Source organism: Protomyctophum parallelum (assembly GCF_964188405.1).
Source record: "Protomyctophum parallelum genome assembly, chromosome: 21".
Lineage (NCBI taxonomy): Eukaryota > Metazoa > Chordata > Actinopteri > Myctophiformes > Myctophidae > Protomyctophum > Protomyctophum parallelum.
Window position 1 is genome coordinate 27,389,649 of NC_139713.1, and position 26,425 is coordinate 27,416,073.

The following is a 26,425-nucleotide window of genomic DNA, read 5'->3' on the forward strand; positions in this document are numbered from 1 at the left end:
AGCTAAATCAATGACAGTGCAAATGAAACAAAAAAGAAATATAATTTAGACTGCAGCTAAAACAAAGATTTCTGATTGCATTCGATACAGACAGAAGGTTCCATCATACGTGTTGACGATTCCACCAAAACCAATTTAACTTGATCAGAGAAATTAAAAAAAACATAATGCCAGAGAGGCAAGTAATAAATATTGAAACTGTACATCAATACTGGCTGAAGGGAGTAAATGTGGGAATGAAACGAATTAACAAACTCAAGTGGTGGCCATTACAGAAACACATGAATCAATTGGCATTGCGAGTAAAAAAAATGTTTGAGACTTGGAATAGTCTTGTATACAAAACAAAATCATAAAAGATGATTACATTTACAATCATTTTAAACTTTCCACCACAAACACACACTCATACACACAATCTACCATTCACTCCGGCAAACACAGCACATTATGAAATGATAACAATAATCAATGTTGCTGAAAAGGACCAGCTTACTTTCTGTGGAATGCGAAAGTACACAAGGTCTGACTGGAAAAAGATCCAGAAGGGCCGTCCGATCTATAGTCCATGAGCCCCCTTCCAGTTCCGTCCCGAACAGCAGTGTATCCATACAAAATACCTTTATAAACGAGCTGCTCTGACATGCAAACTTCAACTTAACACAGGGAAAAAATATAGTTACCTTTCCTTTGACAAGGTGCCAGAGAAAGCCATCATTGGAGAATTGATAGTTTGACAGCCAAATAATGCGATTGTGATTTTGAAAATGGGAAACAGCATAGTTATATACAGAAACATTCTGCCAGATGTATTTGATATTGTGTTGTATGCATCATTCACAATACTGACATACAGACATTATTGGCCAAGGTCACTTTTCAAGTATATAAAAAAATGTATACTTTGCTAATTAAGGACATACATCTTTACCAGATCCAGTGGACTGTGTTGAAGTTTACTTTCCATTGGACTCTAGAGTTCTGCTAGCTTCAAACCAAACCCAGCAGCTTGAATGCAGCATAGTTTGCCAGAAATACATACAAAACTAAAAGGCATACAGAAGCATTACAGTAAAGAGAGAGAGAGAGCCGTCGGCTGAAAAAAGAACATGCAGTTAAAAAAAGAAAACGAGACAAAGAACTACAATTGTGGCACCCTTTCACTATTAAAGTCTTTTTGTTTTCTTTAACAAGTCCGCCATTCATCTAACTGCACAGGGTCCTCCGGCACCTACATTTGGAGAATGTCTCTGAAATGACATGTTTCCATGCTAACACTGACACTTTGTCACCATGGCGAGCTACTTATGGACAAGCACTCGTGGCTTCCTGCTCGTTTTTGGTCACTGACTTTCATTGAGTCGGTCTTTCCTCCAATTTTCGCCTTCGCAAACCGGCAGGATTCTCGGAGACGAAAGATGGAGGGCTGGGCGATATAGATACAAAAAAACCAAATACCTCAATATCGATATTGTGACGATATCGTTTTCCCCGCATACATTTTCAAAAATAGCCAAACTACAGACTCGCAAGCTTGTAGATCGGCAATTATTTTAGATTTCAGAAATGCCATATCACAACATCCAAAATCCCAGTCGATATCTAGTCTTATATTATGATATCGATATATCGCCCGGCCCTGCATCAGGGCGAAGAAAAGACAGGAGAGCTTGTTGGAAAACACAGGCGGACGCGAGCTTCCTCGGTCCAGAGTCTCACAGTTTGAAGAGTGCGCTGTCTATGAGCAAGGCAGTGATGAGTGCACTGCCTGTGAGGCAGTGAATGAAATGATTTGATGACGGAGCAGCAGAGACGATGACAGATTAACTGCCCAGGATAGCGATGAAAAACAGCCCTGCTGCTCTTTGAGGTCTGCAAGTACAGATCAATGTCTGGTTGTTAAGACAAAGGGGAGTGCGTCGGGGTAATGGAGTGAAATCAACACTAGCCACAGAACGGCAGACGTTGACTGTGGTTGTTAAAGTCGAGCTGAAATTAAAAGCATCCCTGTCCCAGTCATATTGTGCTCCTATAGATGTGCTAAAGAAAAAAATTAAATAAATAAATCATGTTTTCTACTGTAAACAAAATGACAGTCGCTTACATCAGCAATCAACCAACCACAATCACAAGCAATATCTTCCACACAGAGCTAAGATTCATTATGTTATAGACACCAGAGGGTGGTGTTGTACACAGTTACGGCAGTGATCTACCATTTCCAGACATCTCATTTTACGGCCAAAAACGTCTGCGAGAAACAGGTACTGCAGCAACAGTACCTTTGATTCAGCACTGCCTAGTTTGATAGATTTCACTTTGTGGTCCGAGGTGACCTCCAGTCAGGTCATGGTAGCTGCCATGCCCGAGGTGAGTGCCCATAGGTGGGGTAGGAGACACACAGACAGTGGGTGTCCGTCCCAGGAGGTTCCAAAGCTCCATGTGGTTCAACCAACCCGCCACCTGTCGCTGTGATTGACTGAGACGCTGCAGTGTATGTACCACCTCCTATCCCATCCTGTTTCACTTGGAAATACGCCACGATACGAAATACCATTTCAGCTCGACTATAACCCCTGATTTGTACTTGATTGTGCGACGTGTCACGCACCGAAAATATCCACCAATTATTGGTGGAGAAGGGATGCATCACCAAACGACCGTGTTGAGTTTAACACATCATGGGCTTGAAGATGTTGAATTCAAAGAGTCGTTGGCTACCTGCGACGCGTTGCGAGCTTGTAGCCATTTTGGGTGCGTGACCTTGGCACGTGACGAAGAATAAATCACCCGTAAGCTAGTCTCTTGTGCCTGCTACTTTGGCAGTAAGCCAGCATTCATAGGTTCTTTTCCAAATGATGTTTGTCTGGTGAGATAGTGGATGTGAAAGCTCTGAATCCTTTGGCCATTGTGGGCTTTGGATTTGAACAGTCAGTGCCTTGTCTTGGTCGGGAAATGTGCTTTTCTCTATCCTTGTTGCGGGTGTTGTTGACCGAAGTGGGACAGGCCTGGTGCTGATAGGTGTGACTAGGAGGCTCTTACAGTGGCGGTTGGTTTCGGAGATAGGAGTTCTATTTGGTCCAGAGAGATCAGAAGTAAAGAGCAGGCTCGCTGCTGAAGTCAGACAGAGACGAGCTATCAGCTGGTGTGAGCTATATATATGAGAGAGAGAGAGAGAGAGAGAGAGAGAGAGAGAGGAGAGAGAGATTTGAGGGTTCAAGTAAAAATAGGGAGACATTATTTTATTTCAATTAAACTATAGAAATGCAATTAATTAATTATAATTAATTACTATCCAGGCCAAGTAATGCACCCACACAAACACAACACAGGTGAATATCATCATGGGGATCATTGTGCTCAATTATAAGCCCTGTACATGAGACACTGTTCTATTCCAGTGTTAATTTCGGCGGGTAAAAACTACCCTTTTTCACTGACGAAAACGAAATAAAAACTAAGCTATGATGACTAAAACTATGACTAAATATATACTGTCAACATAATAAAAACTACAATGTTAGGGAGGGACTAGTGGAGAAAAGATCCAGCAGAACTAAGACAAGGCATTTTATGCTTGGCTGCGTGAGGGTGTCACGCTCCAAAAACAGCGGAGCTACATGCTCACGGCTTGTAGATCTATTTTTGGTAGAAAATCAGGCATTACGACAGCATCAAAGCCTGGCAAAATATGTTTTAGTCGACTAAATCAACTGTAAATTTAGTCAACTAAAATCTTAGGATATTTAGTCAACTAAAACTAGACTGAAAGTAAAACATTTCAGATGACAAAAATATGGAACATGGATGTTTTTTTATTTGTCGTGTGCGTGCATACGGTACAGCCAGTAGCTACTGTAGGAAGTAAAAAGCTCAAAATTGCACTGGGAATTCCCGAGTGTTCCTTTAAACTCTTGACAGCTGAGCTTGATTAATCCATGAAATATAGATATTTTACCATGACTTCCTCTGACATCTGTGTGTGCTGGGAATTGGCGTCCCCCTGGTAAATTGGGTCATCGAGTTTGTGTTCCTGCCAGGCATTAAAGTCCACCGAATGCTTGGGAACGTAGCTTGACAGGTCTAAAGAACGCAGAAGTAAACACAGAATTATATACTACTGATCATACAAAACATATATCACCATAACAATCAGGTGCAATTGATTAGATACAGTTATTTTCATAATCTACATAATGCACTGAACCTTTCACTACTGAAAACTGACCTATAGGTGTCACCCAAGATTACCAATAAATCAGTTATCCAGGGACTAAGGGTAATTCCATTGGTAAAAAGATGACTCGCCCGTTTCTGTTTTCCTCCCAGAATCTTCCCCAGTGAGGGGTGGGAGAGGCTGGACAGCAGACGGCTGGACTTTGAATTTCTCTAACTATAAACTTTCATGACAGCAGACAGCAGTACAAATATAATTTATGAAAAGCTACTACATTGAAGTCTGTTCACAGAAGTTGTTGTAGGCTATGTGGGGATTATCTGACGAGGTACCATTTGAGTGTGCAAAACCTTACATGTACTAAATAATACTACATTTTTATAGGGCAATATAGTAAAATAATATAGCCTTTCTACAGGAGTATCTTTTTATATTTTTCCAAAAAGAATACAAACAGCCAATAGCATAATACAAAGTTATCCCCCTCACTGGTGACAATTCCGGGAGGAAAAACGGGCAAGCACCGGGGCGAGTCATCCGGTATTCATTCCATTTACTTGCCTCAGACTGACTGGCAAAATACTGTACAAGCTTACAATGTGTTGATGCGTGTGTGAGCGTGTTAGCTATTGGGAAGAAGAAAAGTAATATCAATAGATTTTAATTGTTTGCCTATATAGTGACGTGCCAACATAGGAACACCTCACAACAGGTTGAAAGTGGTTAAAACATCCTTTTTTGGCTTGTTGACAAGTTAATAAAATACTGACTGGGAGCAAGTTACATTTACAGTTTGCGGACTCTATTTATGCTTTACTCCTATCATTTTCATACTATCCTCTCCTCTCTCTGTTTGTTTGTGTGTTTGGCCTGGGGTCAGTCCTTTGTACACGCTACTTTAACCCCTTTCAATTTGCATAGAATTTGTACACTGCATAAACAGTCCATGGTGCGTTATTATGGACACTAGGACACCTAGGACAGTAGGACTGCATGCATGCGCCATCTACAGTGAGCTGCAGGGAGCACATGCCCCCACTCACCTCCACAGCACTGCAGTGGAAAGTGAACAGCTTTGATCAGGCTCCTCTAGGAGTCTAGGAGGTCAAGGGTTCCCAAACCTTTCGGGCCACCACGACCCCCCAAAATGATCATAATATTAACTATAGGGACCCGCCACCCGACAAGTACTTGGACTTGTAGGCACTACATTTAATTTGACTCAGTTCATCAGATACATATTGTGAAAATAGCCGAACTACAATAGCTTGTAAATCGACTATTTTCACAATGTTTGCCTCTTTCTATTGTCATATTGAGAGAATGAATGGCTTGGCAACCACCTGCCTCAGCCTGTGATCACTCATGACCAGCTGCTCTACACCAGTGGTTCTCAAAGTGGAGTCCCAGTGGTCCTCAAGGGAGTTCCAGGGGGTCCCAGCTAAATGATAGTTAGGAACCCTTATGGATCCTTAGGAACCTTGGGACTGTAACTCAAATGGACCCGAACATTGATTTTACAATATAAATTGCAGGGTCCCATAGATACAAATGCCATTAAATGGGGGTTCGTAGCCTAATGCAGGTCAAACTGGGGGTCCTTGAAATTATTGTTTGAGAGTCACTGCTAGAGCCGTAAAAATCTTCTCTTATGGTCCCTGCATGGCATACATTTTCAAATGGGGGTCCGTGGGCTAATAAGTGTCAATTTGGGGGTCCTTGACATGAAAAAGTTTGAGAACCAATGCTTTACACGGCCTTCTCGTGTATGTTTTATTGTGGTTGATGAAGAGGGAGTTCCCAGTCTGTAAGGACCTTTACACTATCTAGATTAGAATGAGCTGCTTTAGTAGTCTGTTTTGATAACATAATATTCTACATTCGGAATCGTAACAACATTCTCAAACGACTTCTAATTTTCAGAAGTAAAACTATATTGCTGTCGATGTGGACAAAAATCATATGACAATATTTTTCTACCAAATTCCTAAATATCAATATTGTGACGATAATCAAAATTGTGTGACCTTGTAGATCGACAATTTCTAAATGTATAAAATAAGGCTTATACGATTAATACGATATCGCGATATCCAAAATCCCAGACGACACCTATCAATATAATATTGATATCCTGGCCAGCCCTACACTAGTGCAGACGTATGTCCTCATCTCACCAGTGTTGTTGGTGGTGTGAGTGGGTGAACTGGTGAAACTGGGCCGGGGGATGTGGATGCGTCCCACCATACTGGGCTGGTCGTCTGCCACTTTCCCCTCTCGCCTGACGCTCTCCTCTTCGTCCTCCTCGTCTCCGCTGTCCCACACGCAGCTCTCCGACGGATACTCATATGTGCTGCTGAGGCTGGGCTCATTGAACGAGATCTTCAGCTGAGAGAGGGAGGGAGGGGGAGAGAGAGAGAGAATTGTTAATATAACCATTAAACCCATTAACCCATTTAGGCCTGACGTCGAAATAAAATTATAATTATAAAAATAATTATAAAAAATGTCTTCTGAAAGAAATTATATTCAAAGATTTGTGCCACATTTTCACGATTAAAAAAAAATAGCAGACCTACAAGCTCGTAGCGCGCCACTCGGTGGCACGCTATGAGCTTGTAGATCTGTTATTTTTCAATAGCTAAAGTATTACATAATGCTTAGTTAAAACACCAACAGGGGTTCCCGCCCAGAATGGGTTAAGGCCGGGAAAGCATCACTTTAGATGTAAACCACTTTAACAATTATTTTATACGCTATGAGCTTGTATATCTGGTCTTTTTGAAAAATCTTGAAAATGTGTGCAAATCTTTAAATGTAGATATTATATTGAACCAAACATGTTCAACTATTCTGGCTTCTGGAGGTCCCTGGAACAAAACAATTTGAGATGGAGGTTGGCAGCCAAATACATCATTTTGGAGGTCATGGAAAGGTTTGGGAACAGCTCGTCAGGTCTTAATGGATCTCAGGTGGATACCATGTGGATCTCGGGATCCACATGGTGGACACGATCTTCTTTACTGTTATTATTGCCACAGCATTGATGTTGACTGTCTTTTCTAAATGTAATGTTATTATGATTCAACAAGATCTAAATGTCATGCATTTAATGTTGATAATGATTATATGAAATTATATATATATATATATATATATTATATTATATATAATTATATATGTACTCGTTACATGCACAGAATATTCCCAGCAAAGCAAAGCAACATTAGCTAGGCAGATTAGCGTCTCAGTTACTATGGAAACGTGCTGATATTTTTGTATCAAAGGCATGGTTATGAGGCACATTTCATTTGAGCACAGCTATTTCAACCAATTAAAATGCTTGGCCGTAACATGCCTTTACAGTAGATAATGTACATATTTGCTCATCGTGATGATGGCCAGATAATTGCTATAATTATATTGACCCTATAAACAATTTAGTATTATTTAGTATCACCATGGCAAACATTAACAGTAATTATTGCTTCCTTATTGCGGTTGAATCATGCTGCAGTGCAGACAGCTTTATCTTATAATGAGCACACTTGTCTGCAGCACGATTTGATAAAGTTTATCGCATTCCTACCATTTCCTCATTCTCTTCTCACAAGTGCCAAATTAGGCCAATGTGCACCTGATAGCATTATTAGACACAGCATTTTGTGGCGTCCATGAAATCCAGCTGCCATACATGCACTTTAAATGCACAGCGCTGCCCCCAGTCAGATTGGGGGGGGGGGGGGGGGGGGGCTTCCTTGTGGGGGCTTCTGGCAATGTGACAGATCATCTGAGAGCTTGTTGTAAGACATGTCCATCTGGCAACACTTCAGTGCTCTATAAACATGGATCCATGGGGTGAGACAAGCTCTATTCACTTCAAGAATAGCGAGGGGTTTATTTGTCACCGAGTCACTATTTGTCTCACTAATACAGGTACAGGTACTACAAGCAGCTAAATGTTGGTGCAACCTGGTCCGCAAGACCAGGTACAGAATACAGAACAATAGACAGCAACGATAGGCACCATTAGATATATGCAGTGCACTATAAATGCACTATTTACCAGTGGTTCTCAATCATTTTCATGTCAAGGACCCCCAAATCAACATTTATTAGATCAGATTTATTAGACCCCCATTAAAACATTATGCCAGTGACCCCGATAAGAGAAGATATCTTCTCTTTTAATTTTAATTTAATTCTGAGAGTGTACAAATGGAACCAATGGACCTGTTAGGGGGGTCCATTTGGGGTCCAAATACTGTAGCATATCTACAAGCTCACAAATCACAATGTGTTGTGAATGCATTGTAATGCATTGCAATGCTTATCGTTCGGCTATTTGTACTATGTTTGTGTGACACTGTAATATGATGAAGAAGGGCATTCATTTATGCAGGAAAAAAAGTTTAAAAATGGAGATACAAGGTTTCTGCCCGATAGCAACGTTATGTATTATTCAGCCAATGAACTAAAATAAACTTTTACTTCTTTTCCATGTGTCAGGACTGCGTGTGAATCTCATACAGTACAGTATGTCAGATGTTTGGCATCTGTGTCAACTTAAAAGGCACCAAAAGATACGAAAGGATTTCAAAGAGCTTCAAATGCTGAAGTCTGTCTGTGAAAATATTGTTTATTTTCACTGATGACATTTGAAACAAGTGAATAATTTGAGTACATGAAATGGCTATTGCATAACAAAATGTAGGGCATTCTTATTTATTAATCAGTGGTTCTGAAACTTCAGAAGCCAAAACCAGTTTATAGTCATGGAATATTATCAGAATAATGTCAAATCTGGTACGGTAATACAAGAATTTTCTTCACCAATGTGTTTGTAAAGGTGTCTACTAACATATCCCACATTATTCAACCACACACACTATTCAACCACCCTAGGGGAATTTTTGACAGCTGCTAAAAGTTCCAGCACCATCAACAACCAATATAAGGAGAAATGTTCTACATTTCATTATGCTTTAAGTAGCATGTGACGTGGGGGGTTTTCATGATTCTGAATCCATTCCCAGCATTATATTACGGTTTATTTTACTGGCCCGTTTGACTGTCAAGGGTTTCATTCTTCAAATACAAAGTTAATACACCATTGCACATAAAAACGACTCCAGGTTGAATGAAGTACTGTCACCTCATAGACACATGAAAAACTGGAAAAATACAAAAGAATTACAAATTTGGAATATTTTTCAAACCTTTTAACAATACAAATCTTGTCCCTGGCTGGCACAAACATTTTTTAGATGGGGAGGTCCTTGGCCAAATACCATAGACTGTAAAAAATATGGACAAAGCGTTCCCCGGGTCTAACATGGACGTAAAATGAAGCCTGTAATTCCTTGCACTGTAAGTCGCCATATTTCTAGATCCGTTTGGGCCCAGCTGGCCATTGGCTGGCTCCGTTTGAGCCCAGTTGGCCATTGGCTGGCCCAGACAACGAGGCGTGACTTTCCCCCTTACTCTTCGTTGGTTTTTATTTTGACTGAACGGGGGGTGGCTCCCGTTCATAGACTGTAACGGTAGCCACGCCCCTCAGAACATACGCGACTTTATGGTCATTTTTTTAATAAATGGGACCATAATTTTCCAAAAAGAATATTATGACATGAGAAATGAGACTTTAAACTAGTGACTGGAAGCAGAAAGTATTCATGACCATGTTTATTAAGGTAATACAGTCTAGGTGAAGTTGGGCCCAAATACATGGGCCTCTATGGAGCTATGGGTTTTTTTGGGCCCAATGACAGTGCCACAACAGGCCATTATATAAACTTTCAGGAAGTCCCGATTAGCACCCTTAGTGGCTTCACGAAATATCTGTCTGACTGCCCCCCTGCCAAATACATATCATTTGGGGGTCCTTGACATGAAAACGTTTGAGAACCACTGCTGTACAAAGTGCTGTACATTGAAAGCACTTTGGAAAATGCAAGCCTTCACTCTCAGAGGAGTAGAAATGAACACAGAGATACCGCAGTGTGCCCATTCAGTCACACAGTCACAGGTAAGTCAAAACCAGCTAGCTTTTGCAACTAATAGCTGAAGGTATAACAACTATAAATGAACATTAGTAGGCAACACTGATGCCATCTACTGTAAAGCCAGAAAAAACAAGACCCTCTTTCAGATCCAAGAGTTACATTTTCTGTGCAATGTATAGTCTACATTTCCCACTTGATATCCTCAACGACAAACACAAGCCAAATGTTTATATGCAGCTACAGTATGCTATGCGCTCACTCTAGTTTCACCATAGTGGAACTTTACCGACTACACTAAAACCTGTGGTAAATACTATACCAGGCAGCGTGTTTCCGACTCCTCTTAAAGGCAAGCATTAATTTTTAGCACTGAAACCAACTACTTCAGTTTCTCTGCTAAACTGTATACCACCAAAAGCATTTCCTTGCTAAGTCTGAATCCTGTGATGGGAGGAAGCAACTCGATGGCAAAGGAGAGTTTATCAATAAATCAGTCTAGCTGCCGGGCTTGCCTCCTCTTTCACGGTTTCTCCCTATGTCTGTGTTGTACTCTCTCTTATTCTCAGAGAGAGAGAACCCAGGAATTTTCTCTATCCATTTCTAATTGTTCTTGTTATTTACTTGCATTTTGGTAAAGCACAAAGGGCTAAACAATCAGACTTAAGGAGCTTGCCCAGTGCCCACTGAGCCCGAATTGTTAAAAGAATTAACCGTTTAGTTTCGTCTGAAAAAATCTTCCACAACTGATAGAAAAGTAATACCCATCGGGCTCAGTGTATAAATATGGACTTCAGTGGGCAAGATCTATCTATAGCTCAAGGTCAGTTGGTTCACAACAATGTCCCCACACTTTGATGGCCACAGGTTAGCAGACATTTGTCATGGAGGTCAAGTGTTTGTGAGGTGAATGTTTATGTTGTTGGGTGTGTGAATGCTCTCACATGCTCTCTCACTGCATTTGTGAGGAACGTTAAAATCCCATAGCTGGCAAAGTCTGTCAAAACAATATCCCATCGCTGGCAAAGTGTGTCTCAGATATCCCATAGCTGGGCAAAGTCGGACGGGGACCGACATGATCCGTCTTAAGGGTTAGGCAACAGCCAACCAAAACTCACATCCACACTGGCAGCGCTGTCACCGATTGAAATAACTTATGAAAGCCAGGAAAGCATCCACGTCATTTTAGATTTTATACGTTGGCTTGTAGAACATTTTGAACATTTTTTTGAAGATTCTTGAAGGTGTTGAATAATTCAGAATCATGAAAAAGTTTGAGATCTATTGATTTAGAAGGCATTTGAAAATCGGCCTCAGAGTCATGCCTAACGGATAAATAATACAACTTAGGTTCTGCCCACTGTGAATAAAACCCAAGTAACTGTGACTTAGTTGTACGGTACAAAACATCTTGATTTGTGAACCGGGGCACCGCAGAACGCAGGAATACGAGGTCTAGCAACAAGTGACATGACCGACCTTCATTGTGTTGTAGCTAAATTAGATCATGTAGTATGATGTCACTCTAGCAGGGATGGAGCTGTAGATCGCCTATTTGTTGCTGAAGATTGGGCCACGGTTAGCCATGGTTAAGCTATTAGAGAGAGAGAGTGGTTAACATAAGAGAGAGAGAGAGAGAGCATGTTGTCGTGTGTGTGCCTCTCAGACCCATGGAGAAGATGAGAGTTGTGCCAGGAAATATTTATCCAGGCCACCCAACATGGTGTGTCCTCATTTGGTTGAGAAGATGTCCCTATTGAACTGACATGCACACACACACACACACACAGCTTACAAGTCACAATAGAAATGACTGACCTATACAATAGCAGAGGGCTGCAACGCACACGCACGCGTGCACACACACACACACACACACACACACACACACACACACACACACACACACAGTAGAAATGACTGACCTATACAATAGCAGAGGGCTGCAACTATCCATTATCTTATTAGAAACTATTCTATTGATATTACTATCTTTGTCTTGATTAATCAAATAATTGGCAAGCGTAATTAAAAAGAATACTGATTTTATATATATATAGCTTCTTAATTTTTTATAATCGACTAAATCGATTAGTCTAATTAACCACTTAAGGCGGCCTATTTTATACTTTTAACAGCGGCAAAAACAGCCGATTGATTTACAAGCTCAAATGATCAATTGAATAATCAACTATCTTTAGTTCAATGAAGTGTTGAATCTTCTTGTACAATAGTACAAGAAGATTTAGGTTGACTATTCAAAAATAGCAGATGTACAAGCTTGCAGCGTGGCATGAAGTGATGCCCTGCAACCTTGTACATCTTCTATTTTTGAACAATTTTGAAAAATCTTGTGCAGAACTACCGATTCAGAAAGCATAATATTGTGTAAGCGTACGCATGTGGGAGGATGTGTGTGGGTGTGCACTGCACTCAGATGTGCTTCTGAATTTACTTTCACAGTGGTAGGTTGAACTTGGAGTAGGAACAGAATGTGCCAGTGTGTGTACTGCGTATGTGTGCGAGCGCATGTGTGTGTGTTACTATACTGGTTAGGACCAAGGCCAAGTATATAGTATACAGTGTAGTAGCATTTGAGAAGTAGAGGTGTCTTATGGGTAAAAAGGATTTTTAGAGAAATTTGAAATTAGTTAAGGATTCCGAAAAATGGACGACCTACAAGCTCAAAATGCATCTCAGCGCAATGCGTTTGGGAGCTGGTAAATTGGCTATGTTTTCTCTGTGTGTGTGTGTGTGTGTGTGTGTGTGTGTGTGTGTGTGTGTGTGTGTGTGTGTGTGTGTGTGTGTGTGTGTGTGTGTGTGTGTGCGTGTGTGTGTGTGTGTGTGGGGAGGGGGGGGAGGATAGGACAGCATGTAGAAAAGCATACCGCGTAAACCACTTGCCACATAATGTGTGCAACATAGTGTATTCAGCATGTATGCATGCTTAGAAATCTGGATGTTAGGGGAGAAAATGGGGGATGGCTGAGACCAGAGCCATTGAGATCCGTTGCAAGAGTTCTACCCATCGGGGGGCAGTTATTTTACAGCAGTGGCAGATCACATGTAAACAAATAACATCAAATATTCACTCATTGTGTGTCAAAACCAACCTACAGATTTTGGAATTTGTTTAGAAGTATTCAGAGATAAGAAGAATGCAGTAGTAATGCTTGCCATGGGGCAATCAATAGTTCCAAGCACTTCTGTAGTGTATGTGTATAGTTCCAAATAGTGTTGTAGTTGAGTGCACCTAAGCGAGTCCAAGTCAAGACCAAGGGTGGGCGAGTCTGAGTCAAGACCGACGGGAGGCAAGACCGAGTCGAGACCAGATTTTTTTCCCCCTCGTTTGATAGGTACAGAAAACACTGAGGGCAGGCAGCAGCCACTCCTTTACTTAACAAGATAGCTGTCAAGCACCAGACAGCTCTCTTAAAATGTTAATGTGAATGGGCCCCTCATAATTATGGTTATAATTTGGGGCAGCGGTGGCCTAAGGGTTAGAGGAGCGCCCTTGTTGCCGAACGGTTGCCGGTTCGATTCCCCGGACGGGCAGGAAAAATATGGGTGGGGAAGTGATTATCATCACTCACCCAACACCGCTGAAGTGCCCTTGAGCAAGGCACTGAACCCCCAACTGCTCCCCCTGGAGCTGCTTAGTGGACAACAGTATAAGACTGTGGTTGTACTGATCAGCTCCCAGGTTTTAATGTGTGTGTGTGTGTGCGTGTGTGTCTGTCTGTCTGTGTGTTTCTATGTGCAGGGCGTTGCTGAAAATGAGCACCTGTGGGTAAATAAAAAAAAAAAAAATAATAATAATAATAATAATAATTTCATTGAATTGTAGTGACTCGTGACTCGAGTGGACTCGGTTGGGGAAGAGTCCGGAGTCCCTTGGTCTGAGACCGAGTCAAGTCCAAGTCAAATTAAGGCTGAGACCGAGACCGGACTCGAGACAAGCTAATGACTCGAGTACTACAACACAGCACTACTGTATAGTTCCACACACTACTAGTAACATTAAGGTACCATGTTTTAACCACTCACGATGCGACATGTTGAGACCTTTGTAGATCTATTTTTGCCATTGACGTGCAACACAGTCATACAACGTAGTATCAAATAGGACATAAGGGGTTAAGGAAGACTCATCTAGACTTGTCATCTTACAGAAGCCAACACTAGAACAGAGACAGACATGAAAGTGTGGTGTGGTGTGTGTGTGTGTGTGTGTGTGTGTGTGTGTGTGTGTGTGTGTGTGTGTGTGTGTGTGTGTGTGTGTGTGTGTGTGTGTGTCTTGTCCTGGAATCCTAATGACAGGATAGAATGGCCATGGCTTGCGTTGCCGTAGCGACAGGCGCCATGGATATGCAAGTGAGAGAGCGAGAAACGGGAGAGTGGAGGAGGTATAGAGTGAGAGGAGAGAGAGAAGCATTATAAAGCTGCAAGTAACTATCGATTATTAGATCATTCTTATCTTATTCTATTGATTACTTTTTAGATTCATCGAATATTAAAAAAAACGTTTTAAAAAATTTATTTTTATATTGAAATAAATCACACCTGTGTGAACTGAGCAGTGCAACTATAAATGTATTGTTGTACTGTACTGTACTGTACTGTACTGTACTGTACTGTACTGTACTGTACTGTACTGTACTGTACTGTACTGTACTGTACTTTGATTATATTTGGAAAAGATCTTTGAGCGTGAGAGTCCCCGGAACATCCAGACCCCCAGGAACACGCCCAAGGGGCAAGCCTTCCCGCGTCCGAAATGGTCGAGAAATGACAGAGTTACCGTGTTGCAGCTTTCCGTGCTCGGACAGACACAGGGACACGCACACATACATACATATGTACATAGGGACACACATAGCTGCGTAATGGAGAAGAGGCACCGCTCGAAAATCCATGAACTACTTTATTTTCTACAGCACCTGTCGCATAAAGGTGCCGTGCAAAAATATTGAAAATCTACAAGCTCACAATTAAGCTCAAACCATTAATCGTCTTAATGGGTTAATTGTTGCACACCGAATACAGACAGACTGAGGCCCATTGGGTGTAGGCTATCTTAAAATTAAGAGAAGATCGAGAGTGACTGTCGGGATTTGGAGATTTACGCACAGCGTGACATGCATTGCTGACAGAATGCAAGAAACATGTTCCACTTCCACTCACAATTTAGGTGGCTTTTAAAATGCGGTACTTTATTAATAGTCCTTCATTATGACAGGCCTATGTATTTGGCACATCACCGGTAAGTGAAAATATAAATAAATATAATATAGTCTACAATTGAAACGTGGTACTGCAGTGATTTTCTCCTGTGTTCAATGTGTTTCTGCGTTTGTGTGTGGACACGTATCTTTGTCGTATGGGCAGGGATATTTTTTTTAACGGAGGATGAAAATATTTGCAAAAGATCCATATAGGTATAGCCCAGGCCTGAGAGAAAGAGAGAGGTGGGATGATAAGAGTCCATTCTCTGCCTGGCAGAAATAGAACATTCATTCTAAAGGGCTGCTGCTATCCACCAAATATTTTCTTAGCATTTTTTATAATCTTTTTATTATTATTATTCATTTTTGAATTGACAATTGTTTGTACAAATGTACAAATCTGACAAAAACAGCCTGCCTCACAAGGCATCATCATCAAGGTGAGCTTGTAGATTGCTCATTTCCGTCTGAGAAATTTGGTATAGCTAGCTAGCGGACCTGCTATAGAGCCCTGGTGGGGCCCGGTCAACTAGGGTTTAACCCAGTAAGACCTGTGGCCAATTCTTCAAATGTCTTTCTGAAAGACCTATGTTGCTAAAGTACATCAGTGATGCTCAAAACTTTTTCCATGTCAAGGAATCCCAAAATGTATACGCATTTGGCTGCCGACCCCCATCTCAAAATATTTGGTTCCAGGGACCCCCCAGAAGCAAAGATTTGAGTTAAAAATGTTCGCTTTAAAATAATGTATATATTCAATGATCATCACAAATGTTCAGTGGCACACTGTGAGCTTGTAGATCTGCTATTTTTTTATAGTCAACACTATACTCTAAAATGACATGGATGCGTTCCCGGTTTTAATGGGTGGAGTAGTTGTTAATTGAGAACATGCCAACGATAACATGCAATACGGTATGTTAATGAAAACTACAAATGCATGACAAACCAACAACAAATTTACATACATCTCAGATAAACAACCCAAACAAAGTCTGATTAGCCTACATTTTATGAACCATGTTTGCTGGTATATTTGAATACCATTTGCATTGCATATTAACAGCAACAAACCCCCCTTTTGTCCCACCACGTTACGTTAGGAAGCAGCGAATGCCAGCGATTACCAACTTACCAAGGCAACAAACTGGGAATTTCATCCAAAATTAAATGTTTTTCCCGTTTGATTGATTTTGTTTTGATGAATGACTTGAGAAATTCTGTACAGAGATATCAATGAAGAGGTCTTAAGCCTAAATTGTTGCAAACGGCAGTGGCGTGCGCAGACATTTAGAGGGGCAGGTGCTCAAGTGAAAAAAGGGCACCTTGTGCAGCACGTGGACCTGGCCGGTTGCCTTAATAGTACTACCAGTACCATACTACAATGAGCACAAATTTACCAGCATTCAGTTCTTGAAAAGAGTTGGTTTCTCACACCACTCATGTGACTCATATAGCCACAGTCAAATCCTCCCTGCCCTTGAGGGTCCCTTTTGGTCCATCTTACTTTCTCTGGTAATTTTACCGTGTGTACATGCTTGTCAGTCGCCAAAAGGCCTCCAATTAACTTGCCACTCCTCTTGCAGGAACAAGCGTTATTTTTTGAGAATTGTCACCTAAAGTGACATGCCCAGAATCAAACCGCAATAGCTCCACCACTGTCAGGTCGAGAGGCACAGTCTTGTTGTCTAAGGATAGATAACTTGGGAGAATGTGTACGCGTGAACGCAGCATTACAGTAAGTTAGTTAAGAGCCAAGTATGTTTCTGATCTAATTATTGTCAATAAACAGCCTAGATTATTTACTTAACACGGTTGACAAGTCTCTTGAGACATGAGGCAGATTCTACAAATGCCTTCTAAAATCAGTAGTTCTCACACAGTTATTTTTGAACATTTTAGAAAAGTCTTAGACGTACTTGCTCGCAGTGCGGCACGAAGTGAGGCACTGTGAGCTTGTATATCTGCTATTGTTGAACAGCCAACGCAAAAATGTAAAATTACACAGATCCTTTCCCGGTTTTAATGCCTTAACATGAACGCTTTAAGTGGCATTATTCTAGGGAGAAAATAAGAGGCTGAAAGTATGAGCTTGTGGATTGGCTAATTGTCTGCAAACAGATTTGTTGTAGAGACTGAATAATGAGCCTTAATTATTTGGGGAACCCAGTCAAGTAATAGGCTTTATTAACTAAAAAGCAGCTGAACACATTCCTATTTTGCCTGTCTGCTTTAGAATTGATTTTGAGATTTTACTCATTAACTTTAAAGCACTTTATGGGCCTGGCTGGCCCCTAATTACATTTGAGAGTTATTAACCCTTGATGGGCCTGTGCGTAGCCTGGGGTCCTCTCGGGCAGTCCTGAACCTGCTGGCTGTTCCGGAGTGGAGGCCGATATGTACTGTAAAGCATTCCATAACCGTGTTCTTGTAAGTGCTCTATAAATAGAATTATTGAATACAGTTATTATTTATAGAGCGGCCTCTCTGATCGCCACCTACCTACATGCTCTCTGCGCTATAGCCCACACGGTTCTTTTTATACACCTCTAAGTGAGTGAGCGAGCGAGTGAGCGAACATGTGTTTGTGCGTCCAAATGTTTCGATTCCATGTTTTCAAGTGGATGCACTAATTTAAACACAATGTTGTTCCATCTTATATTGCTAAAAGAGCATTTTGTGTGACAAGTTGAATCCACTTGAGCACCTGACAAACGTGCTTTTGAAACCATTTTCAATCATTGACCATGGTCCCCTTGGGGGTTCCTAATAAGACAGTCCGAGAATAGGGGTTCCTGTGGTTAATGCTATCGCCATCTTTCCAGTCTTTTCTTCTCTCTGTGCAGTTAAAAGATACATGTATACATCGTGAATTAAACATGTCTATGACAGTACAGCTTTGCCAGTTGAATTCTAACTACTGGTAGTGTACATTGTGGTTGCATATGTGAATCTGTGATGCCGTGTGGGAAACAATCTAATATCGCTGCATAGACATTAGTCTGGAACTTCGGTGTGGAAGATTCATTTCCAAGGGGCGGTTACAAACAGATGCCAACGTCACAGGAAAGAAAATTGACCACTTTGAATAGTGGGCTCTGGTTGGTCACCCACAACTCTGGGGTGAGTGAAATGTAATTCAAACTGAGGTGTGCTAAACCAATCTGCCCAGGGATATATTTTTTTAGCTGTGGCAGCTGTGTGCAAACATGTGTAGATGCATGCAGTAGGGTAGGCTATTCCACGTAGGCCCCTGCAGCCAGCCACAGAGCACACGGTGCAAATGTCAAGCCTGTTCAAAGTCAAGCAGGCCGCTGAGAGACTGCAGCCCTTATCATCAACATATTTACACCTCTGTTTGGGTTGACAGGAGAACAATTAGGCATGACATGCACGCACACACGCACACACACACACACACGAGTACTTTTAGTTGTACTTACATTATATCTTAATGCGAATACCTTTGTACTTTTGAGTCAATTTTTAATGGGGGTCCCCATTACAAATTGACTCAAAAGTACAAAGGTATTCGCATTTTTCATATGTAACACCTAGTGTAAATAGCAGAAGATAGAAGCTCACATCATGACACATTGTAGTTTGTAGATTTTTTTGCAATTAAAAAATTGGAAAATATTTATATAAAGTAAAGAGCAGTTCACACTTCACAGACCAATTAACTGAAGTTAAAGAGAGAGAGAGAGAGAGAGAGAGAGAGAGAGAGAGAGGTGGAAATTGATCACTTTCTAACCCCCTGCCCAGCACAAACAAACCTGTCAATTTGGTGTCAATAAACACCATTTGGTGTCAATAAAGTATTCAATCAATCAATTCACAATCACCTAAAGAGAGTTGGAAATCATGACGAATAACAACAAGAAAGAACTCCCATATCTTCTGGGTGAAGTACAACAAAGTGCAAACACAGCAGCAAGATTAGTGAGCCGTTGTGACAGGGGAAGGGTGTCCAACGGAATACAACCACCCACCTCAAAGAATTATATGTGCACTCCTATGGTGCACTATCTGCAGTGCACCATAAAGTTTCTACTATTTGTCTCAAATGTCTTATATCAAGGGACAGCTGAGCAAAATCTTGCAAATATTGCTACTATCTGTTGTAAAAGCTTTATACCAAGTTATCCTCGCTTGCAAGTGGCAACGTGACACACACAGCCCATTTCTTTATTCCTGTTACATACATATTTTTTCCTTCGTTTTGATTTTCACACTTGCTTCGGCAATGTAAATGTATGTTTTCTCTTGCCAATAAAGCCCTATTGAATTAAATACTGAATTGAGAGAGAGAGAGGAGGGAGAGGGGGTGGTGGACTGGTGGTAGCGTTCAGGAAGTGTGTAAGGGAGGAGAGATGGAGAATAGCTACAGCTTGGTAAATAATTAAACACAATGGACTTTCACACCTGTAGTCCTGGCACACTATAAAAAGTCAGAAAGTGCCCTTTCATTTAGCCTTCCTGTTCCTGTGCCAGACAAAGCCCATTACAAGTTTGGGTATTTTTATTCTGCAATATACATGCTGTGACATTTGATCGCCAATGACAACCATGGAGCGGTCAAGCCAGTGCTGAAAGAAACATCCTTCCTCTGCAGACACAGACAAGAAACACAAAATTGTGTCCACTTTGCTACAATTCAAACAAGTACAGTAGTTAAACCGAGGACAAATTGACAATGCAGTCTCAAAAAGCGGTGGAAAGTAACTAAGAACGTTTACTTGTGTACTACTTCCACCACTGTCCACAAACTACTTCAAATACCCCATTAAAACTGGGAAATTAATTTTAGATTTTAGCATTGGCCATTCAAAAAATAGCAGATGTACAAGCTCGCAGCGAGGCGATTTTACAATTAGCCTCAGGTCTTAAACTTAAAGGGACAAAGTAGGCTGTTACGTGTTGGTCCCTACGTGTACCTAGTGAGTCAAAACAACTTCCTGCTCCCCGGTGGAACGGTGACAGTCATCAGGCACTCTGCCAATGATGACATCACCATAAATGACCATAACCTAGAGGAACACGTGATACAAAAGGTCAAAGATATGTTGAACTGCTGACGCCTTGATGGCTTAAGATAACTGAGACAATTATGTGACCGCCACCACCACTTGTTGCCAGATTTTGCAAGAGAAATAAGAAACCAGGGCTATGAAGTACATAGTACAAAAGAAGCGACTATAAAAGGCCACATGAGCACTTTAAACCTATATACCTCGACAATTTGAAAATAGCCAATCTAGGTCACAACACGTCACAAATTCACAATGTGACGTGTTTCAGATGGGGGTCCGTGGACAAATACATATACATTTGGAGGGGTCTTCCTTGACATGAAAATGGTTGAGAACCACTGGGTTAAACAACATTAGGAAACAAGCACAAATAAGAAAATACGCTTTAGAAACAAGCCCAATAAACCACAACCACCAATATTTACAAGCAAAAACAAGCTCAATGTCGCTTATAATAAGCGGATATGGCAACCCTGGTGACCACTCCATTCTCCATGTTTGTTACAACCATCGGCCGGATTGATTACTGCAACATGTTACATTGTTGACATTGGGAAGACATTATGAACAACTAGAAGGCTATACTGATTACTGCGTCTGACAAAAAACGTTTAACCTCAAAAACACATCTTGAGCAAAAACCTAAAAAAGGTTAACCTAAAAATATGTCACAGGGATGAGACTCTCTGGAAGAGAAAAGTGTGTTTGTGTATGCGTGTCTGTGTGTCACCACAGGCCTTTCACAAATCTTTCATGCACACATGCATATCAAAACTCTGTTTAATGACACACCAATGACTCGCAACACACTTGCAACCACTTGCAATAGAATCGCCAAACCTAATCCCTGCATTCATGATGATACAGCTAGTTCTCTACTGCATACATAAATTAATCATTCATTATTATGACTAATTACAGTTTAATTACAATTACAATTGATGATAATATATGGGTTTGGCCAATATATCGCCCACCATTAAACTTTTTTGACAGTATTTGAAATGATGCTGCCAGTGTGTCCCCATTTCTTCACTTTCAAACGGGTGTCCTCTTAAAGTAGGCCTATGTGCCATGATATTAAAGGACAACTTTGGTTTTTTGTTTTAGGTAGTTATTAGAGAAAATAAAAGATGAGTGTTATTATTATTAATTTCATTTGCTGCTTTCTTTAGTTTTAATGATTTCAGCTATTTTTGACAGGGGGGCATTCGAACATGTGGCTAAATATGTATTTCTTTATTATAGACCTCAGGAAATGTAGCCATACTATGTGTCGTAGGCTCAATATGTCAGTTTGTTACCTCCCCCTTCACATTCAATAGATCCTGTGATCTTTTGTGACCAGATGGGGTCTAGTAGGACTATAGTAAATAATAAAGAAATTGCAACAGACACACACACACACACACACACACACACACACACACACACACACACACACACACACACACCCCTCTCTGCGGATGCTGTGTGCTCACAAACACACAAGTGCATCTCTTCTCTTCTCATAACAACCAGTCACAGAAGAGGAGAGACTTCAAAAACAAACCACTCCACCTCCTCCCATCACGTCTCACTGCCAGCTGCCCCCCCCCCTCCCCACACTCTCAACAAAGAGCAGTGTCATCATCATCATGTCCTGTACCAAGAGTAGAAAACACACCTGACCTCAATGTACCAAACCCAAGGGGGCCGCAATCAAAGCAACAAATGGAATCTTTGGTGGAGCCCAGCGTCTATAGATTTCTCTGCAAGCCATCCCTAGATTTTATGTAAATGCGAGACGATGCAGTGCACGACGAAGCTGTACTTGACCTATATAGCACCCCAGTCTCCATAACATCTACACCACTCGCTGTATGAAAAAAGCCCATAACATCATGGAAGACACCAGCCACCCCGCAAATACCCTGTTCAAACTACTCCCCTCCAAAAAACGCTACCAGAGCATCAAATCTCGTACCACCCGTCTCAGTAACAGTTTTTACCCCCAGGCAGTCAGGCTGCTGAACAGCTGACCTTGAACTGTATTGCACTTCACTTCACTTGCACTTTCTTTTACTGTTTTTTGTCTTTTCTTGCACTTTAGATGTTTGTTATGTCCTGTGTATGTAAGACGGAGAGTGCTCTGAGCAAAATAATTTTCATTGTATGTATACTCTGTATCTATACAAATGACAAATAAACCTGAACCTGAACCTGAACCTGAACCTTCCATTGCCTCTCCAATACAGAGAGGAGGATCAAAGGAGGACTCTTGGAAGCAGAAGGACGGGCCTTATTAACCGACACAATAAAGGAATACAGCAGAGCATGGTGAAAAGGATGGGGGGGAAAAGAGCAATCCTTAGGGGGAGGATAAAGAAAAATCTGTGACAAAAACAAAATACACATTTACTGTTAATTTAACTCTGAAAGTGAAAAAAGGAATTGTAAGAGTTAAATTAACTATGTATTAATTAAGGATTTTGTAGAGAAGGTTACAAGGATATAGGTTAACCAGACACAATCCCTGGTAATATTTTAACTCAGTGTACAATTGGAAACAAATGGATCTGTATTTCCATCCATAGAAGAGAAAGCAGGCAACAAATCCACAGGGACTCTGTGACACATTTGTTCCATATGAACGTGTTGCCATGTTTGTCATGAGGGCTGTCACGATCATGAAATTATAATGAAATTGCGATTAAAGATTTAATTGTGCTTTTGGCACTGAACATCGGAACATCATAAAAATTACATTTCTGTTTTCCTTCCACAGTTTGGAAACAGAACAATATTCACACAATCTCACAAGATCCATCTCAAAGCGGAGATCTACAGCTTTCCCAGAGAGCATAATATAATCACAGCTTTTTGTGACAGTCCAACATGAGTTTGTGAAACGTATTTTGTACCAAGCACAAAATATAAATAAGAATAAAGTATGATGTGATGATCCGCTTTGTTCCAACTTTCTTCATGTGAACGAGAAACCACGCATCCGGAATGTTCTTATTCAGCCTTGTCCCCCATAAAAACAGCGTTTCAGGGTGGAAAAACTGTGCTCACAAACCACCCAAAACCAAAGAGCTGAGTGCAAGCCATTCTGGGCTCTGTAGCTCTCATACAAGCAGTGGCTCTGAAGAAAATTCCACACAAATTATACAGGCCAGGCTAACCCTTGATGCCTTTGTAATTGCGTAGCACACAGCCCTGCCCAGTGAACTCTGGGCCATGGCAAGCCTAGATGATGATCCCGAAGAGAGAGACAGAGAGAGAGTCGAACACAGACAAAAGGAGAAGGTATTTGTTTGAGCCCTCAAACACAACTGCACAGATAATGAAATACAAAGGGTAACACAACCACTGAAGGATTAGTCTGTGTCTCCTAACCACACACACAGGAGCTCTTGGCAGGCACGAGCACGGGCACACGGGCGGGCATGCACACACACACACACACACACACACACACACACACACACACACACACACACACACACACACACACACACACACACACACACACACACACACACACACACACACACACACACACCTGTAACCAGTTAATAGAAATAGACAATAGACAGGACCAACACCAAACTTAATGTTCAAACTTGTTTTGGTGGTGGCCGTTTGTCTGCATTAACAACAACTTTACCACCAGAAAAGGTGGTAATGACCTAGTTGCCTCAATGTTAAAGTATGATGGCAGGTCAGTTGGTCTAAAATGTTCAAGTGTGCTGGTCACAGCTTATCATGGATTATATGCTTGGTATTTGGCTGGTTAGCAATAGCTTTTAAATGAAATGTATGCCAATTTTATATGCCACTGTAGCGTGATTTGGAATCCCACCAAAAGCTCCAGGATCCCACCGCCATTCCAGGATCCAGGACCCGCCTTACCGTGTGTCCGATTGGCTCCCGGGCAGGCATAGCTTTACTGGTAACAAGATGAGGGGTGGGAGAGGCTGGACGGCAGACGGCTGGACTTTGAATTTCTCTAACTATAAACTCTCATGACAGCAGTATAAATATAATTTATGAAAAGCTACCACAGTGAAGTCTGTTCACAGAAGTTGTTGTAGGCTATGTGGGGATTATTTGACGAGGTACCATTTGAGTGGGCAAAACCTTACATATACTAAATAATACTAAATTGTTTATAGGGTCAATATAAGTAAAATAATATAGCCTTTCCACAGGAGTATCTTTTCATATTTTTCCAAAAAGAATACAAACAGCCAATAGCATATTACAAAGTTATCCCCCTCACTGGGGAAAATTCCGGGAGGAAAAACGGGCACGCACCGGGGCGAGTCATCCGATATTCGTTTTACTGAGGTTAGGTTTAGGTATAGTTTTACTGAGGTTAGGTTTAGGCATAGTTGCAAAAATGAGAACTGTCAATCACAGCGACTACTGGCCAATCACAGCAGGGTTTTTTGGAGCTGCGGTGGGATTCCAAATCACGCGCCACTGTACACACGTGTTGCATTGCGGCACATTGTGATTTTGTAGATTGGCTATCTTCAGTGTGGGACACCCTTGTACGACTAAGTATCATGTCTTATTGGCCTAGTAGTAAGAGACAGCAATGTTGTGCTTGCCTTGTAGAGCTAAGGATTATGACAGCCGCGGCCAGAGAAACAATCCAGGGTCTTGGAATAAATGCTCAAAGACTCTGGCCTGCCACAATATGGACAAAGCGTTCCCCGGGTCTAACATGAACGTAAAATGAAGCCTGTCAGTCCTTGAATTGTAAGTCGCCATCTTTCTAGATCCGAGTGTGTGGGGAATCCCGATCATAGACTGTAACGGTAGCCACGCCCCTCAGAACATGCGCGACTTTATGGTCATTTATTTTATAAATGGGACCATAATTTACCAAAAAGAATATTATGACATTAGAAATGAGACTTTAAACTAGTGACTGGAAGCAAAAAGTATTCATGACCATGTTTATTAAGGTAATACAGTCTAGGTGAAGTTGGGCCCAAATACATGGACTTCTATGGGGCTATGGGTTTTTTTGTGCCCAATGACAGCGCCACAACAGGCCATTATATGAACTTTCAGGAAATCCCGATTTCCTTGTGGCTTCACAAAATATCTGTCTGACTGCCCCCCTGGGCCTGCCGCCTACATTTTAGGGTTGCCAACAGACTCAACATAATCAGTGTCAGAAAAAGGTGTGGTACAGTACACACAGCTAAATGGATATAGCAGTAACACTACTGTAGGTTTACACTGCCAATAATTATATTCACCTCCGTGCTACAATGTATGCTAAATGTACATACACAACGTGCTAATAATACATTCACGCATGTAATCTAATTCTAAAAGGTAGCACACATATTATTAAATTGGATTATTATATATTATTATTATTATTATTGGATAATTAAATGCATTTATAAAATGTCATTACAAGTAATTTGAGCAATAGTGAAATGGGTATCTTAAAGGCCGGGGCATGACTGGACAGGAGGACAGGACAGGACTGACTGTGAACGAACTTGGTGTGGCAACAGAGACCAGTGGAAGCTGCTTGTGCCTCGGATCTCGCTGGCATGCACTCGATGGATGATTATGATGATGATGATGGGGCATGAAATCCCATGTTGATATTGTACTTTGTTTTTTAGTTTAGGTTCAGTTAAAAACTAAGACTGTACATGGCATGCTTATAAGCAAGGCATTTGCAGCTAATGAAATGAATAATGGGTGTGTTTAATTTAGGTGTGCCCCAGTGTACTTGCACATTCACATGCCTAAATGTTACACACCCATTATTAATGTTATTAGCTGCAGCTGTGTTGCTTACGTCACGGTTTCATCCCTGTTTAGTAATGACATGAAATGGAAAGGAGCTAATGACAGTAGACGAACAAAAGCAAGCCTGTGCTGAAATTGATCCTGGCATGTGGGTTGACTTGAGCAGTAATCTAAAAATGGACTCTGCACGATCCCTTGAAAGGTGAATCATGATGG

The 26,425-nt window shown here is 41.2% G+C and overlaps 2 protein-coding genes across 2 annotated transcripts in view; one reads left to right on the forward strand and one right to left on the reverse strand.

Annotated features, from left to right (window-relative positions):
* alad (aminolevulinate dehydratase) overlaps positions 1–26,425 on the forward strand; it is a 52,951-nt gene that overhangs the window by 7,613 nt on the left and 18,913 nt on the right. The window lies entirely within an intron of this gene.
* The window catches only part of tprn (taperin), a 28,686-nt gene continuing 3,832 nt past the window's right edge, over positions 1,572–26,425 (reverse strand). Inside the window, exons 2-4 of the mRNA XM_083794116.1 lie at positions 6,355–6,565; positions 3,959–4,083; positions 1,572–3,152 (exon numbers count right to left, since the gene is read on the reverse strand). Of these exons, the coding sequence (XP_083650242.1) occupies positions 3,090–3,152; positions 3,959–4,083; positions 6,355–6,565 (399 nt within the window). The 3' untranslated portion in view covers positions 1,572–3,089. The remainder of the gene's footprint in view (positions 3,153–3,958; positions 4,084–6,354; positions 6,566–26,425) is intronic.